Source organism: Aotus nancymaae, unplaced genomic scaffold (genome assembly GCF_030222135.1).
Source record: "Aotus nancymaae isolate 86718 unplaced genomic scaffold, 86718_ANA_hifiasm-v0.15.2.pri h1tg000033l, whole genome shotgun sequence".
In the NCBI taxonomy this organism is placed as follows: Eukaryota; Metazoa; Chordata; class Mammalia; order Primates; family Aotidae; genus Aotus; species Aotus nancymaae.
The window spans coordinates 27,923,517-27,940,770 of record NW_026988447.1 but is presented as its reverse complement, the minus strand read 5'-3'; the positions used below and the strand labels follow the sequence as shown (position 1 = coordinate 27,940,770).

Genomic DNA, 17,254 nt, shown 5'->3' with positions numbered 1-17,254 from the left:
GTAGCAAGGGGTCCAGGAACGGAGGGAATTCACAGCTCATGACCATGTTCTCTCTATAGAGGTATACTGGTTTTTTTGGTGAGAAGGGTGGTGAAGGCTGGAATTACTGCTGGAAAGTGGTCTAAAAAATAAATTGATAAGACTACTGATCATAATTTAAAGATCTGGTGAGGCTGGAAAATGTAGTGGCATCAATCCATGGTTATGTGGGGTTTTTTTTCCCTCTAATACACTGGACACAAAAAAAGCAATAAATTATGTTGATTTATAGTTTAGAAAGGCTGAGATTAAAAGGCTAGGCAGGCAGGATCAAAGCAAGTCGTATGACCGATAATTTCAATCTGCAACATTCTGATCAGTATATACTGTTAACATGTGTGTTTCCAAGTCTAGACTTTTTTTTTTTTGAGACAGAATCTCGCTGTCACCCAGACTGTAGTGCGGTGGCATCATCATCTTGGCTCACTGCAATCTCTACCTCCCGGATTCAAGAGATTCTTGTGCTTCAGCCTCTTGAGGAGCTGGGATTACATACGTGCACCACCACTCCTGGCTAATTTTTGTATTTTTAGTAGAAACAGGGTTTCACCATGTTGGCCAGGCTGGTTTCGAACTCCTGGCCTCAAGCGATCCAACCACCTCGGCTCCCAAAGTGCTGGGATTACAGGCGTGAGCCACCACGCCTGGCCCCAAGTCTAGACTTTAGATGTAGTTATTCTCAAAGAAACACAAAAACTTCCAGTAGAGTGGCAGGGGTAAGCTAGGTAGTCCTGGTTTAGCCCTGTTAGAACCAATTAAGAATCCAGCATAGAAGGAAAGTCTTTAAGCAAGGTGACTTAGATTCTCAGCAAATGTTCCCAAAATCAATAAATGTCTGACCCAAGTGTCTAATATGTTCGGCACTTGGAGAGGGGGTAGGTATGGCATAAAATATAATCATTGCTCAAAATGAGTATTATGGAAGACATGACTAAACAAATGAAGTCACAGTGCAATAAACAAGATAATACAATTAAGTGCCAAAGCACATAAAATCAATTTTCAAACCTGAAATATTTTGAAAATGTTTTAAAAGGAGGTCGAATTTGAGAGTAACTCCCAAATGGGCAAGGAATCAAGTGAGTTTTTCTTTCAGCTTTTGTTTAAAAGTATCACCAACACAGTTATGGAAAAGTTTAAAATACTACAAAGGCAACTGTTATAAACAATCTCTGACCTAAATAGTATGTGATCAAATGCACAAAGGACAAAAAATGTTAAGTATGAGTTCATCTTAATTTCTAAAAGATGTAAAAATAGACAACTTTTCTTTGTTGTAGAAAGAGCATTAAGATATGGAGTGATACTAGTGAAATTACATAGTTCATGTAATCCTTCAGATACCTTAATTTCCTAATGTGTAAAAGGGCTAGAAGAGTAATTGTTCTTTTTACCCACAAAAGGTCTGATTGTGAAACAAATGGTCTAATTTGAAGTGTTTTAAAAATATAAATTCTTTAAGTGCAGCCAACTAAAATACGAAAATCGTTATGTTAAGCAGAACATATAGTTCATCATTATAATTAGAAAGAAACTGGCAACATCCAGTTATTTGCCAAATATTAATATAATGGAACAAAACAGAAGGTAGAATTTCTGCATGCAGTAGTTGGGAAGGAGAAATAGGGATGTTTTATCACTTCTTAACTAAAACACTTCTATACTGGCTTTTAACTAGTGTTAAAAATATCAACAGAAACCAAAACAGAAGATAACTTTCATTTCTATATTTCAGAAAACCTACTTGAATACACTTTGAAACAAGAGTACAACAAAATAGAATATACTTCAAATGTTGAATATACAAACTATTATAGTTCAAATCTGAACACTGGTACTTTCCCTCATAAACTTCAACTGAAAAAAAAAAAAAAAAAAAAGAAACCAGAAAAAGAAAGAAAGAAAACTCCAGGTATTACAGCTACCTGACAAAAATTCATGCTGAGCCTGAACTTCCAAGTGACAGCAGAACTGAAAATGATGTCTGCACAAATGCCAGGGCTAAGCGAGTGACACAGGCATGTTATAGCAAAAGGCCAGAGCCAACTGTTAATTTGTCCACAATTAAGAAACTGACAGACTTAAACTACCATATAAAATGTTACATGTAAATTCTATAACAATACTGTGCTAGGTACAAGATTTTTAAAATTTTTCCTTTAATAAAAAAGCTTTACACAAACAAGCCATTAGCTTATTTCAAGAAAGAAAACCAAAAAAATTAGTCTAAGGCCTTTGTTTTAAATCAGCTTAAGCTATATGATATATATATATATGTGTGTGTGTGTGTGTGTGTGTATATATATATATATATATAAAAATCGCACTAGATCTTTTTTTGCTATCCTCTTTCTGAAGTTTTTGGATCCATTCTTCAATTCACATTCTAAAATACCTATATTAGCAGAGTCTTCACATAGCACCAGTTAAGTGAGAACTGTGCGAACACAGTAATAATTGCTGGTATGCATATGAAATGCATCAAAAATTGCTATATGTAACAATGAGATCACCCATCCCAACCCCTCCCCACCGAAAACTATATAACCTCTTACAGAATGTTAGTGTTCCAAGTCTTAGTGTAACTTGATATCGTAGTGAGTTGGTTGGTCCCTTTCAATCCTTTCTTATTGACGGGTTCAGTTGTTTCCTACTGTAAGAGGCAGTTTTCTGTCAGCATCTCAATATGTAGTTCATTTCCCACTGAAACATGGGATAGGTAATTTATTTCCAGTAAGTTTTGATTGTTTTCGTATATGCATTAAAAATGTTTTAAAGTCTTCTTTGACTTTTCTTGGTGACTTCCCTTGCAAATGTTTACATCAGTACTGCCACTAACAGCCTGAATTCCACGGTGGAGCTGCGATTTTATTTCTCACATGTCACTAGTCCTTCTGTTTTCATAGTTACAGGAAGGGCAATAGCTGAAGGTGCACTGACAACCACTACGTGGGTCACTGTCTTATTTCCATCTGCCGGTTTTTCTTCCACCAGCTGCAAAGTTTTCACATCATGTTCTTGCTTTTTTGCCACTGCTTCTGATTTAACCTCTGGCCCCTTTATGACTGCACTGATAACACGAGGAGGAGTCTGGCCAGATGCCTGCTGAGTAGGCATTGATAGTCTCATTACAGGTGTACCATGGGCTATTGAAACAGGGGTAAGTGCTCTCACAGCCAATGGGGTTCCAACAATGTTAATGCTTCCTGATCCAGTCAGATTTGACTTTGTCTGCAGTTGACACTGTGCAAGCTGTGTAGCTGGGATGGTAATAATTTTGGCAGGCTGCATGGTGATTTTGTCTCCATTTTCAGTAGAAGCTGGCATCACAGTAGGGATTGTCTGAATGACTACCTTTGGAGAGGTTGCTGTTGTTGGACTAGTGCTGGTTATTAATGGTGCACCTGCATTAACTGACTGAACTGCCACAGTTGAAATTTTCTGACCCAATGATGTCATTACAACAGGTACTTGCATTGCCACACGAACTGTCCTAGTACATTGGGAAAAAAAAAGCTGATTATTGCCAAATGAGAAAGTAGGTCTCCTGAGTAAAAGATGAATGCAAATCCAAAATGTATAAAACTAGCGCTCCCAGATTTTTCAGAGATACTGGCAATCCCTGTTTAGAATATGAAATGCCATGAAAATATATTAAAAATATATTTTCAAAACTAAAGCCTACATTAAGCCCCATCTATAAAACCATAAAAACCAATTCAGGTTATTTAAGACATCTGCTGTTTGTTTTTTTTTTTTTCTGAGATAGGGTCTCAGTCTGTCACCTAGGCTGGAGTGCAGTGTGCAATCTTAACTCACTATAACCTCCAACTCCTAAGTTCAAATGATTCTCCTGCTTTAGTTTCCTGAGTAGTTAGGACTACAGGTGCGTGCCACCATGCTCAGCAATTTTTTATTTTTAGTAGAGAGGAGGTCTCACTATATTGTCAAAGCTTGTGTTGACCTCCTGTCCTCAAGCAATCCTCTTGCCTTGGCCTCCCAAAGTGCTAGGATTATAGGTGTGAGCCAATGCACCCAGCAAGACATCTACTTTAACAACAATGAAAAAATAATAAAAATATCAAGCACTTTTCAAAGTCTTGACAACACTGGGTTCTCAGAACACTAATATTAAGCAAAGGGAGATTTCGTTTTCACCAAGGAGGCTATTTAAAAAGGTAAATACATTATTGCACTCCAGCCTGGGTGACAGAGCAAGACTCTGTCTCAAAAACAAACAACAAAAAAAGTAAATACATTACAACAAATGGTTTGCCTCACTTACCTTGGAGCTGCTGTTGCTGATACAGATGCAGTGGTAGTAGGAGACCTGGATGAAGCATCGTGACCAGAGGAAGTGATATTCACAACTCTGGCTACACCCTTCTCTGCTCTGGAGCAGTTTACAGAAGATGAATTTTTTCCACTACGAACAGAGGATGCTGCTTTCAGGAGACTTTCTGCAGACAGTGACACTCGTTCTAATGATTTTTCATCAGTAGCTCCTGCTAAATCTTCATTACAGGTTTCACTTTTGTCATCGTCTATGACCACTATGTTTTTGGGCATATCCTTGAACTGATATACAAGCCTCTGTCCTTCAACCTTTGCAAGAATTCCCCTTTGGTAGTAGTATCTGTAAGGTGAAAATGTACTAAATGAATCAAATATATTACTTCTCCACCCCACTCTACCCCCAGCAAAAAGACCATGTACAGTAGATACTAACAGAAGCACTCCCTTATCCCTAATAACAGATGAGGAAAAAAAGAAGCTCTTACTGCCTGGACTGCTCAAAAGGTTACAAATTTAGAGTAGGAATGAAGTTAGAACCCGGTGTCAAGGTCCTACAAACTTAAGATCTATAAAGTAGCTGAAAGTTCATTCTTTTTCTTAAAGGAAATAATTTATCTTACCATAGAATATTTTACTATACTGATACTGGTGTAAATTCTCTTCTGATTTACATAGGTTATAAAAACAAACTGATGTTACTGGAAAAATTACCTAAGCCACACTTACTTAGTAGAGATAGGCAAATATTGTCACATAAGCCACGTGTTCACTTAAAAACATCCTTAATTAGAAGAAGCCATATACTTTACAATGAAACAATTTTGTGAGTTTCTCAACCTGATCATTTTTTTGCTGGGGGGAAGTCTCTGTCGCCCAGGCTGGAGTGCAATGGCACAATCTTGGCTTACTGCAACCTCTGCTTCCTAGGTTCAAGCAGTTCTCTCACCTCAGCCTAGTAGCTGGGATTACAGGTGAGCACCACCATGCCAGTCTAATTTTTTTTATTTTTAGTAGAGACAGGGTTTCACCATGTTGGCCAGGCTGGTCTCAAACTCCTGACCTCAAGTGATCTGCCCTCTGCAGACTCCCAAAGTTCTGGGATTACAGCTGTGAGCCACCACGCCCAGCCAAACTGATAACTTAAAATTTATTTATAACAAACTCCTAAAAGCTAAAAAACAAATTAACTTTAGGAACTGTAACTTGTTTAGGTTTAATGTTTTTTTTAAAGCCTACAACTTCACAATTTCTATTAAGAAATAGTCCTAAGAGCAAAAGCACATTTCCTGCAAAAATGAATTTTCCAATGATGTTAAAATTATACGCATCTAGATCAAACTCCTCTCTCCCCACCTAATTCCAAATCTACGAAGTTCCTCTGGAATATCCCCCAAGGTTAAAAGTTGTAAAGGATTTTGAGCTTCTCTTTAAACAGCTAATAGATAATATACATTTTGTTTGAATACTAGCTCATTTGCGTTTTTACCTCAAAGCTCGTCCCATGGTTTCATAGTTCATGTCCGGTTTGTTCTTATGCTTTCCCCAAAGCTTAGAGACAGCCTTCGAATCCACCAGCTTGAATATGCCTTTTTCTCTCTGAGTCCATTTAATATACCGTGGACAAGTATTTTTATCTTGAAGTAGATCTAAAAGAAACTCCCACAAATAGGTTGTGTTTCCTTTAAAAACAAAGATAGACATTGATTTAAAAAGTCATTAACATAATTAAATACATAATTAAAAGTAAATAAAGTGTCCTTCATTGTAACATAAAAATGCTGAATATATTTGTTTCCACCTTTTTTTTTTTTGAGACAAAGTCTTGCTCTGTTGCCCAGGCTGGAGTGCAGTGGCACGATCTTGGCTCACTGCAACCTCCGCCTTCTGGGTTCAAGCACTTCTCCTTCCTCAGCCTTCTGAGTAGCTGGGATTACAGGCACATGCCTACTACTGCACCTGAATAATTTTTGTATTTTTAGTAGAGACAGTGTTTCACTGTGTTAGCCAGGCTGGTCTTGAACTCCTGATCTTGTGATCTGACTGTCTTGGCCTTCCAAAGTGCTGGGATTACAGGCATGATCTACCACATCTGGCCTGTTTCTATTTTTTAAAAATGGTATCCCCTATGTATGCTTACAGTTATGATGCTAAAATACAGGTTCCTGGATTTTGTACTATTATATATCACCCTATCCTAGATTTTGAGTTCAGTAAAGGCAAAGGCAAATTGCTTAGGTAAAATTAAGCTGAATTAAATATAATCAAATTTATTAGTTTGTACAGATTTAAACTCAGAAAAAAATACATTTATTTACACCTTTATCGTATGATAAACCTAATTTCCATGATCAAAATTCACCAAAAGGTACTTGCAAAATGCAATTAAATGTGCAAAACTTTTAGGCATCAGGCCTAGGATCGTTTTTAAAGAAACTTACTTTTCTTTGATTCACCTATAGGCATGAACTCTGAGGTAAATGTACTGGAAGTACAAACTCCCCTCAACCCCTTAAGCATTTTCTTATCATTTTCCTTGGTACTTCCAGTCAATTAAGACTTGATATCAAGGCCAGGTGCCATGGCTCACGCCTGTAATCCTAGCACTTTGGGAGGCAGAGGTGGGTGGATCACCTGAGGTCAAGAGTTCAAAACCAGCCTGGCCATCATGGTGAAAGCCCATCATGGGGGGAAAAAAAAAAAAAAAAGACTTGATATCAAAGAACATTACTGTTGGCAAGGTGTGGTGGCTCACACCTGTAATCCCAGCACTTTTGGAGGCCTAGGCAGGCAGATCATCTGAGGTCAGGAGTTTGAGACCAGCCTGGCCAACATGGTAAAATCCTGTCTCTACTAAAAACACAAAAATTAGCTGGACATGGTGGTGCGCACCTGTAATCCCAGTTACTTGGGAGGCTGAGGCACAAGAATCACTTCAACCCAAGATGTGGAGGTTGCAGTGAGCCGAGATTGCACCACTGTACTCCAGCCTGGGCAACAGAGTGAGAGACCCTATCTCAGGAGGAAAAAAAAAAAAGAACATTACTGCCTCTAAAAACATATTTTTAAAAAAATTTCTAATCATTTTCTACTGATTATACCCAACAGACTGAAGATAAGTAATATATTCAAAGGATTTCATTACATATATTTATATATATAACTTAAGTTTTTAAGACATTGTACATCAGTCTTAAAATATGAGGTCCTAAAATGGAAAAATATGGTAATTCTTTAGAACTAGTCAAGTACTCATCAAATGTTAACTATGGATTACACTACTAGTAAATTAGCTCTGGATCACACTACTAGTAAAATTTTTAAATGAGGAAATATTAGAATACTTCTGCAGAATAAAATGCTTATTCATCACATACTATGTTTAAGGATATAGAGATGAATTAAAAGCTGGTTCCTGCCTCAAGGAATTTATAATTTAGTTGAGAAGGGCAAAGAAAGTAGATGACAAGTTAAACAACAATACAATAAATAAATAACAATTTGAAACAATATAAGGTCTATTACAAAGCAATGCATAATTAATTATATCCCAAATAATCATAGAAAATAATGTCTGTAGGATTCCAGGAGTGAAAATAAAGTGGACTAGTAGGACATCATGAAGTCTTGGAAGATGGCTAGCATTTGCATAAAAGAACAAAAAGGAATCTGGGCAAGTAAAATAAAAAACTTAATCCCAAAAGGAAGAAAGTATCACACCTTTTTTCCCCTTATTAAGGAGGGAAGAGTAGTGGGCAGTGGTCATGAGAAGAAGAGGCTTTTCAGGTTGCTTTTACTTTATTCCCTTCATAACCTCTAGATGCCAAGGTTCTTATTGATAGAAGAACAGAAGGCCAGGTGCAGTGGCTCACAGTTGTAATCCCAGCACTGTGGAAGGCTGAAGTAACCAGATCACCTGAGATCAGGAGTTCATGACCAGCCTGGTCAATATGGTGAAAGCACATCTCTACAAAAATACAAAAATTAGCCAGGCATGACGGCGGGTGCCTGTAATCCCAGCTACTCGGGAGACAGAGGCAGGAGAATCGCTTGAACCTGGGAGGCGGAGGTTGCAGTGAGATGGTGCCACTGCACTTGAGCCTGGGTAACAGAGTGAGATTCCATCTCACACAAAAAGAACAGAAAAGAGTCCTGAGAAGAAAAAGGGAGATCATCTGTCGGATCCCATGTACTATTCATTTACTATACTTAAATCCAGATCTAAGATACAGGTTATATTGGGAAGCTTCCAAAACAAGCTATAGGAACCCCAACACCTTCAATCAAAATACTGACACTTTTTCTCTGGCATATTCACTTTAATTGTGGCTTTCCCTGAAAATTCAGTAAATTCATTAATAATGCAGAGTTGAGCCCATTATGCATCTACTAACCTAAAAAAGCTGACTTTCAACTTCACAATGTTACATTTGTATCTCTGGGACCCTATTTATTACACTCCTATCACTACCTAAAAACTATTAAAACAAACCATGTATAATCTTTAATTACATCAAAATGTGTGGCTGGGGCATTTTTATTTTGTTCACATAGTAGTAGTAAATGTAAGCAAAGATCTTATTCTAGAAGAAATTTTTATATAACATACAGTGCCTTGTACATAAGGTATCTAAATGTTTCCATGTTTTGAATTAATTAGACTCATCAACACCCCTCAGATTATCTTTAAATACTCACTGCACCCATGTTGTCATCCCCAAGTTAAAATGAACAATTCCAAGGAGGCCAAGGTTGGAGGATCACTTGGGTCTAGGAATATGAGAAAAGCCTAGGCAACATAGGGAGACCCATCTCTACAAAAAATTGAAAAATTGGCCAGGCATGGTTGTGTGTGCCTGTGGTCCCAGCTACTTAGAAGGCTGAAACAGGAGAATACTTTAGCTTGGAAGGTTGAGGCTGCAGTGAGTTGTGATCATGTCACTGTATTCCTGCCTGGGTGACACAGTGAGACCCTGTCTCTGACGAAAAAAAAATTTTTAATTAAAAATTCTGTATCTGGTTTTAAAGAAAATAGGAGGATTCAGAAAGAGAAGCTTTCCTCACCAGGTAATAAGGAATTTGCCTATGACAAACATTATTATCATAATTTTGCAGAAGAAAAAACACTGGCTGGATTTTGAATACAGGTTTGACAGTTACAGCTTTAATTATTATATTACATTATAACATATTGCCTCAAATTTAATACAAGACTGAAATTGTAATGAGATGTGGTTTTAATTGGTAAAAATTGGTCACAGAGTTTTTCTCCAGTGTTAAGCATAAGATCTGGGTATAAGAGATACCACTGAGGATAAGAATTATTTAAAAGACAACAGTAATAACTGTATATTTACAGTTTAGTTTTCTAATGTTTTCTGCTACTATGTTAACTTTTAAAGTCTTCAATATAAATTAAAAGATAAAACCTAAGATGTTAGAAGTGTAAAACAACCGAGACAAACAAGGAAATAAGAAAAGTATCCTAAGCCTCTCCCAAATTGGGTCACACCAGTTCCTGAATAAGTGTTCAGTGTAACTTTTTTTTTTGGTCTAACTAAATACCAAACTTCTTGGTAGGCTTACTGGAGACAATTTTTTTTTTAACTAGACTTAATTTCTGTTTTAATTATTTAAAATTATTAAGTCAAACCACCTGATAAGAACAGAACAAATTTAAATATATTAATGCAAAATGTATCCAACTATTGACTACTGGTCTGAAAACACTTACTCATGGAAGTGATCAATTTTTGGTTATCAGATTAACAGACAGAACACATCTAAAAACACTACTGAAATGGTACTTTATCTGTCAGAATCTGAGTGAAAAGAAAATTAAAGGCCAAGTGCAGTGGCTCATGCCTATAATCCCAACACTTTGGGAGGCCAAGGTGGGAGGATTGCTTGAGGCCAGGAGTTTGGGACCAGCCTGGGCAAAACAGGGACAACCTGTTTCTACAAAAGATTTTAAAATATTTAAAAAAATAAAAAAAACTCAATCTTTCTGCTAAAAGAAAAAAATAAAATAAATAAATAAATAAATAAAAGTAAAGGATAACAAGAAAGTAATAAAAATAATTTTAAAAAGAAATGTTACTTGAAATCATCTTACTCAACAAATTAAGAAAGCACAGAATGGGGGAGGTTTGGTGCTATTTTTATTTTTAATGAGGATATACAAATTCTAAAGCAAAAATAGGCAAGGGACAGTGGCTCACGCTTGTAATCTCAGCACTTTGGGAGTGTGAGGCAAGAAGATCTCTTGAAGCCAGGAGTTTGAGAACTGCCTGGCAAACAAAGCATGAGACGTCATCTCTTAAAAAAAAAAATTAACTGGATGCGGTGGTGTGTACATGTCCCAGCTACTTGGGAGGCTATAACCAAAGTAGTACAAGGCTGTAGTGAGCTACGGTTACGCCAGTGCACTCCAGCCCTGTCTGTAAAAACAAGTAAATAAGTAAGCAAAAACATAGTTTTGTTCTGAATTGTGACTGACGTGACTGAAATTTGTTGACTGGAAAATTAAATTTAGCTCGCCTTCAATTTTTGCATTGTTTCTAAATAGTTAAGAAATTATGTATCAGACTGGGTGCAGTGGCTCATGTCTGTAGTCCCAGCACTTTCAGAGGTGGAGGCAGAAGGATCACTTGAGCTTAGGAGTTTACAGACCTTCCTGGGTGACATAGTAAGACCTCATTTCTACAAAAAATTTAAATAATAAAAAAAAATTGCCAGATGTGGTGGATGTGCCTGTGGTCCCAGCAACTCAGAAGGCTGAGGCAGGAAGATAGCTTAAGCCCAGGAGGTCAAGGCTACAGTGAGCCATGATCCCACCACCACACAACAGCCTGGGCAACAGACAGAGCAAGACTGTCTCAAAAAAATAATAAAGAAAGAAATTATCTATTAGAAACAAGGCTTAGTTGCAAACCCTTTTAAATTATAGGTGGCTATAACTGAGGATGAGTGCTACTGTACATACACACATCCCCTAAGTCAACGGTTCTTAAGAAGGATATCTATCAGACATCCTTAGGACTTTTTCCAAAAGTTCCTATATCCCTCATGATACTACTATGACTACAGAATCTCTGTGGGGTAGGAACTGGGCACAGATATTTTGAAAAAGTTCCCCAGATGATGCTGATACATCCCTTATTAAGAACTATTACCAATGACAGCATTCTCATAAGTGCATGTACTAGAAATAATTTTCTTACAAATGCAAAAATGTCACCTAACTGAAAAAAAATCATCTCACTTCCAAAGCAACCCTCCCCAAATTACCTTTTCCTTCTCTCGGTTTCTTCTTTATGCCTAACTCAGGAGACCCATTGGAAATTGGTGATTGCTGGGTCTTTGGTTTACGGCCAACTGAAAAAATAAGATATTGAAACCATACGTTGAAAACAAGAAAAATACGAGAGGCACGATTAGCAGACTTTCTGATTACACATTATTCATTTAAATGGACACTAATTTGTAGATGAATATACTCTGTGTATGAAAAGCTGCTTCTAAAAGGAGTATTAAAAACACTTTCATATTTTGGATTACAGCAGTTAGTAATCTCTGTCATATACATTGGCAGAGCCTTGGTTTGCTAATCTTTTATGTTAGTGTAGCAATAGAAACAAATTCCAGTAAGAACTTATTTTTCTGTTCTACGGGATTGTTAGAAACAGCTTTAGCAACTTATTATAGAAGATCTGATAATCTGCAAAGCCCTTTGAACTCAAACGAGGAAAAGTTAAAAATATCACTCTCAACTACTCTGTATAAGTTAATTCACCAGAATTTAAGCATAAGTGTTTCCATTTTCCCACTTCCACAGATACAAGGGTGAAAAACTTCCAAGTGATTATTTTATATGTCTAATAAATGTTTGTGCCCTTCCCTTTTGTTCCTCCTCATTTTTGCCTTAAGGCTCCCTCAGACAGACCAGCATCCACAAAGAATAGAAAAAAAAGGGCTATATACTTTTCTATGCTAAAGAGGATTAAGCCTGAAATGAGTTATATTGGATCCTCAGCACAGATGAATGAACACTGGCAGGTGAGACGCAGCCTTAAGAAATAAATTGGGAATATTTATGTTGTATTTTAAGATCAAATACACACACAAACACACACCTTTTTTTTTTTATTTAAATGGAGTCTCTGTCAGTAGTGCAATAGTGTGATCTTGGCTCCCCACAACCTCCACCTCCCAGGTTCAAGCAATTCTCCTGCCTCTGCCTCCCAAGCAGCTGGGACTACAGGCACATGCCACCATGCCCAGCTAATTTTTGTATTTTCAGTAGAGACAGGGTTTCATCATGTTGGCCAGATGGTCTTGATCTCTTGACTTCATGATCCACCCGCCTTGGCCTCTCAAAGTGCTGGGATTACAGGCCTGAGCCACTGCGCCTGGCCTATACTTTTTTTGTTTTAAGTCGCCCAGACTGGAGGAGTGCAGTGGCGCAAATACGGCTCACTACAGTCTCCACCTCCTGGGCTCAAGCAATGCTACTGCCTCTGCCCCCCAAGTAGCCAGGACTACAGGCATACACCACCATGCCCAGCTAACTTTTCTATTTTCTGTAGAGACGGGTTTTTACCATGTTGCCCAAGCTGGCCTTGAACTCCTGAGCTCAGGCAATCTGCCTGCCTTGGCCTCCCAAAGTGCTGGGATTACAGACATGAGCCACGGCACCTGGCCATATTTTAAGATCAAATATACTATTACTGATTTGGTGATTGTTCCACATCTGAGATTTCTGATGTTACTCTATTCTTCATTAGGAAGCATTAGTTAGATTAATTATATAAAGAGCTAATTAAAGCATCTTAACATTTGTATTTCAAAATGCATATATTTTAGTATTTAATTCTGGTAATTTTTTTTTTTTGAGACTGAGTTTCACTCTTGTTGCCCAGGCTGGAGTGCAATGGCACAATCTTGGCTCAAGGCAACCTCTGCCTCCCGGGTTCAAGTGATTCTCCTGCCTCAGCCTACCGAGTATAGCTGGGATTACAGGCATGTACCACCATGCCCGGCTAGTTTTGTATTTTTAGTAGAGATGGGGTTTCTCCATGTTGGTCAGGCTGGTCTCAAACTCCTGACCTCAAGTGATCTGTCCACCTCGGCCTTCCAATGTGCTGGATTACAGATGTGAGCCACTGCGCCCAGCTAATTCTGGCAATTCTAATCAAGAAGTCTGCTTTAACAAAAATTAAAACAGAAAGTTCGCTGGTCTCTGTTAGAATACAGCTTAATTACTCAATCTAAATAATATTTATATGTATGAATCAGACAGTAATAAAACTAACACCTTCAGCATCTCCTAAATTCTAGCACAAAAGCCCAGCTTAGTAGAAAAGTTAGTGCAAAAAGGTTTAATTTACTTTCTCATAAAGCAGCACATCCAAAATTATGTTACTTGATAAATTTCTTCTGTAGAAAAATGGGTTCTATAGTCATATTAACTTTTAGAACATCATATGCTATCTTCTCTTGGAAGATAGCAGGATCCACAATACACATTAGTATATTAAAAGCTCTCAAAATAAAAAGAGGGGTTATTAAAAAAATAACCTAAATTTATATATCCCAAATGTTCTTAACCACAAAAATATAAATAATGATACTCTTATTTTTCACTCTCTCCCTTATGGTAGTAAGCACAGACAGAATGGTTAAATGTATTTTTTTTTCTTTGACACAGGGTCTCACTCTGTCACCCAGGCTGGAATGCAGTGCCACAATTATGGCTCACTGTAGCCTCCCAGGTTTAAGCGATCATCCTGCCTCAGCCTCCTGAGTAGCCAGGACTACAGGCGTGTGCCACCATACTTGGCTAATTGTTTTTATTCCTCCAGATGAGGTCTCACTATGTTTCCCAGGCTGGTCTTGAACTCCTGAGCCCAAGCAATCATCCTGCCTCAGCCTCCCAAAGTGCTAGAATTACAAGCATGAGCCAGCACACCCTGCCTTGTAATTTTTAAATGGTCATTAAGAGCTTTCACAGAAATAAACAAAATTAATATTAAATTGGCAAAGTATTTCCTCATTTATATCATATCATATCCTGGTTCCATATATGGCCCCTGTTTTTCACGATCTTTTCCATCTTCTTTTATTTATTTATTTAGTTTTTGAGATGAGTTTCGCTCTTGTTGCCCAGGCTGGAGTGCAATGGCACAATCTTGGCTCATCAAAACCTCTGCCTCCTGGGTTCAAGCAATTCTGCCTCAGCCTCCCAAGTAGTTGAGCTTACAGGCATGTGCCATCATGCCCAGTTAATTTCGTATTTTTTAGTAGAGACAGGGTTTCTCCATGTCGGTCAGGCTGGTCTCGAACTCCCTACCTCAGGTGATCTGCCTGCCTTGACCTCCCAAAGTGCTGGAATTACAGGCTTGAGCCACCACACCCAGCCTCCATCTCCTTTTAAATCTTTTTTTATTTTTTTCTTGAGACTGAGTTTCACTCTGTCACCCAGGCTGGAGTGCAGTGGTAGGATCTCGGCTCACTACAACCTCTACCTCCCGGATTTAAGCAATTCTCTTGCCTTAGCCTCTGAGAAGCTGGGACTATAGGCATGCAACACCACAGCCAGCTAATTTTTGTATTTGCAGTAGAGACAGGATTTCACCAGGCTGGTCTTGAACTCCCGATCTCAAGTGATCTGCCCGCCTCAGCCTCCCAAAGTGCTGGGATTACAGGTGAGAGGCATCATGCTCAGCCTTAAATCTAAATAAACACTTAAGTATTTTGCGACAGCTCCCACTGGATGTAACCAGCTAAGTACTACAGCTCGCAGTGGGTAAATAAGGCTATTTATATGTATGCCTTTTGTTTTTAAATGTTTACATCAGAAAGTAATTCTTCCTCCTAAACTCTCTTATTTATACCTCTCTCGAGATACATATATACATGTGTGAAAACACTGTCTTATTCTCATCTCCCTTACAACAACGATCACAGAATGGTACACATTGTGGCAATATGAAACACTATATTTAATGAGTAAGAGAAAATACCATTATTTCAAACACACTTTTATTTTTGACTTTATTTTACTCTAAAATGTAAACAGTTAGAGAAGAATTAGATTTCATTTCTAAATCATTTCTAAAAGAATTAGCATTTCATTTCTTTCCAATTTTACCTTTGATTTGAACAGAAAAGGACCCACTTACTGCCCATTTCCTCATGATGTTGAAAATGTGCTAGAGCCTTGCGACTTACCCATTGTCATCAGGGGACCAGAAATTTCAGCAGGAGTCAAATAGTAAGTGGAAATGCTCTTTACCCACTGGTGAGTTTATGCCAATTAGAAGTCTCTATCTACATATAATATTATTTTATATATCACACTATTTTCACCTCATACTTTCTGCTTTGAAACACTAAGACTACTGATATATATTACTGGCAATCTTAGTGTTTCAAAGCAGAAAAAAATCATATAAAATATATGTCATACTATATATTTTATATTAAAAATAATATATATAAAATAATTTTATAATAATTAAAAATATATATATAAATATAGTATGATATATATTTTATATTATTTTATAAAATACAGTATGACATATATCAGTTTATATATAATATATAAAAGAAAAAATATATATATAATATACACGTCACACTATATATTTTATATAATATATAGTATGACATATATATATCACTGTTTATTTGGGTTTTTTGAGATAGGGTCTTGCTATGTTGCTCAGAATGGCCTCAAACTCCTGGGCTCAAGCAATCCTCTGACCTCCTGAGCAGCTAGGACTACAGACGTGCCTGGCTTTTTAAAAAATATCCATGAAAGCAGAAGTTAAGACTTTATAAAATAAAGAATAAAATGTTCCTTTTTTTTTTTTTTTTTTTAAAGCAACTAAGTACCCATAAAAGAATCAACAAGGAGAAGACGAAGTAAGACAACGTACAGGGAATCTCTATCTGCCTTCTGTGTGTCCAACACTTGTTAAAATATCATCAAGCCTTACATATTAACTCCTTTAAATAGTATGAGTACGTTAAAATACTACATTAAAATCTCAATGTTGATTCTTTGAGAATATCTGGTTAAGATAACATCAATCTTAAATCTACAGTATATACTATTTTCTGTGTCCCTTGATGAGGAAAGATAACAGAAAACAATTTCACCTGCCTTCTCAGAAATGTATAAATATACCCTACCTTTTTTCTTTTTCATTGGTTCATGGCTATCTGGTGATGTAGGAATAGGAGAGGTATCCATTGGTTCAGACTCTTCAGTTGACACCTCCACTACAGTTTCTGTAATGACATCTGGCCTCATAGCAGCATGGATAAATTCTGGAGTTGATACACAAGGAGGAACAAACACTTCCACTATAAAAAAAAGTTGAAAAATTAAAATTTCCCACCCCCATGAATGTTTCTTGTGTGGACAGTTCAATATTTAGAAGAGGTGAGGTTTATTAAGAATTAATCAAAGCAGGATAAGAGCTTAATACTGAAGAATTTAATTTGCTGACTATTCAATATGATGTAAACCATACAAGGAAAATAAATGCAAAGAAAATCAACTGAAAGGAAAAATGTTAATCCTCTGGGTAAGGCAAGGAACATGAGTAGTCACTCCGCTCTTTCACACATAAAAGATACCTTCAAGCTCACTGCAGAAAAATTCTAAATTATTCTAACATCTAAATTATTCTAACAGTTGGGAAAACATTTAAAAATAATAGTATAACACTGAGTTAATAATTACTTTCCAACCACATATCCATCATTATTTTTTAACAGGTAATACATGCATGTGGTTAAAAATCTGAAAGATTTATAAATATGTACTCAGTAAAACATAAGCACCTACGGTTCATTTTAGAATATGAAAAGGAAAACTTGCTCATACAGACAACAAATATTGCCTTTC

General features: G+C 37.0%; 1 protein-coding gene across 15 annotated transcripts in view; it reads right to left on the bottom strand.

Moving 5' to 3' along the window:
* ELF2 (E74 like ETS transcription factor 2) overlaps positions 1-17,254 on the bottom strand; it is a 152,885-nt gene that overhangs the window by 22,509 nt on the left and 113,122 nt on the right. For 7 of the 15 annotated variants that reach the window (XM_064383864.1, XM_064383865.1, XM_064383875.1 and 4 more), the window contains 5 exons: positions 16,534-16,707; positions 11,623-11,709; positions 5,822-6,014; positions 4,325-4,675; positions 1,752-3,532 (listed from right to left, as the gene is read on the bottom strand). In XM_064383864.1, coding sequence (XP_064239934.1) covers positions 2,908-3,532; positions 4,325-4,675; positions 5,822-6,014; positions 11,623-11,709; positions 16,534-16,707 — 1,430 coding nt within the window. In that variant the 3' untranslated portion in view covers positions 1,752-2,907. Of the gene's footprint in view, positions 1-1,751; positions 3,533-4,324; positions 4,676-5,821; positions 6,015-11,622; positions 11,710-16,533; positions 16,708-17,254 lie in introns of those variants that run through there. The other 8 variants (XR_010345377.1, XR_010345376.1, XM_021670330.2 and 5 more) reach the window with 4 other exon arrangements.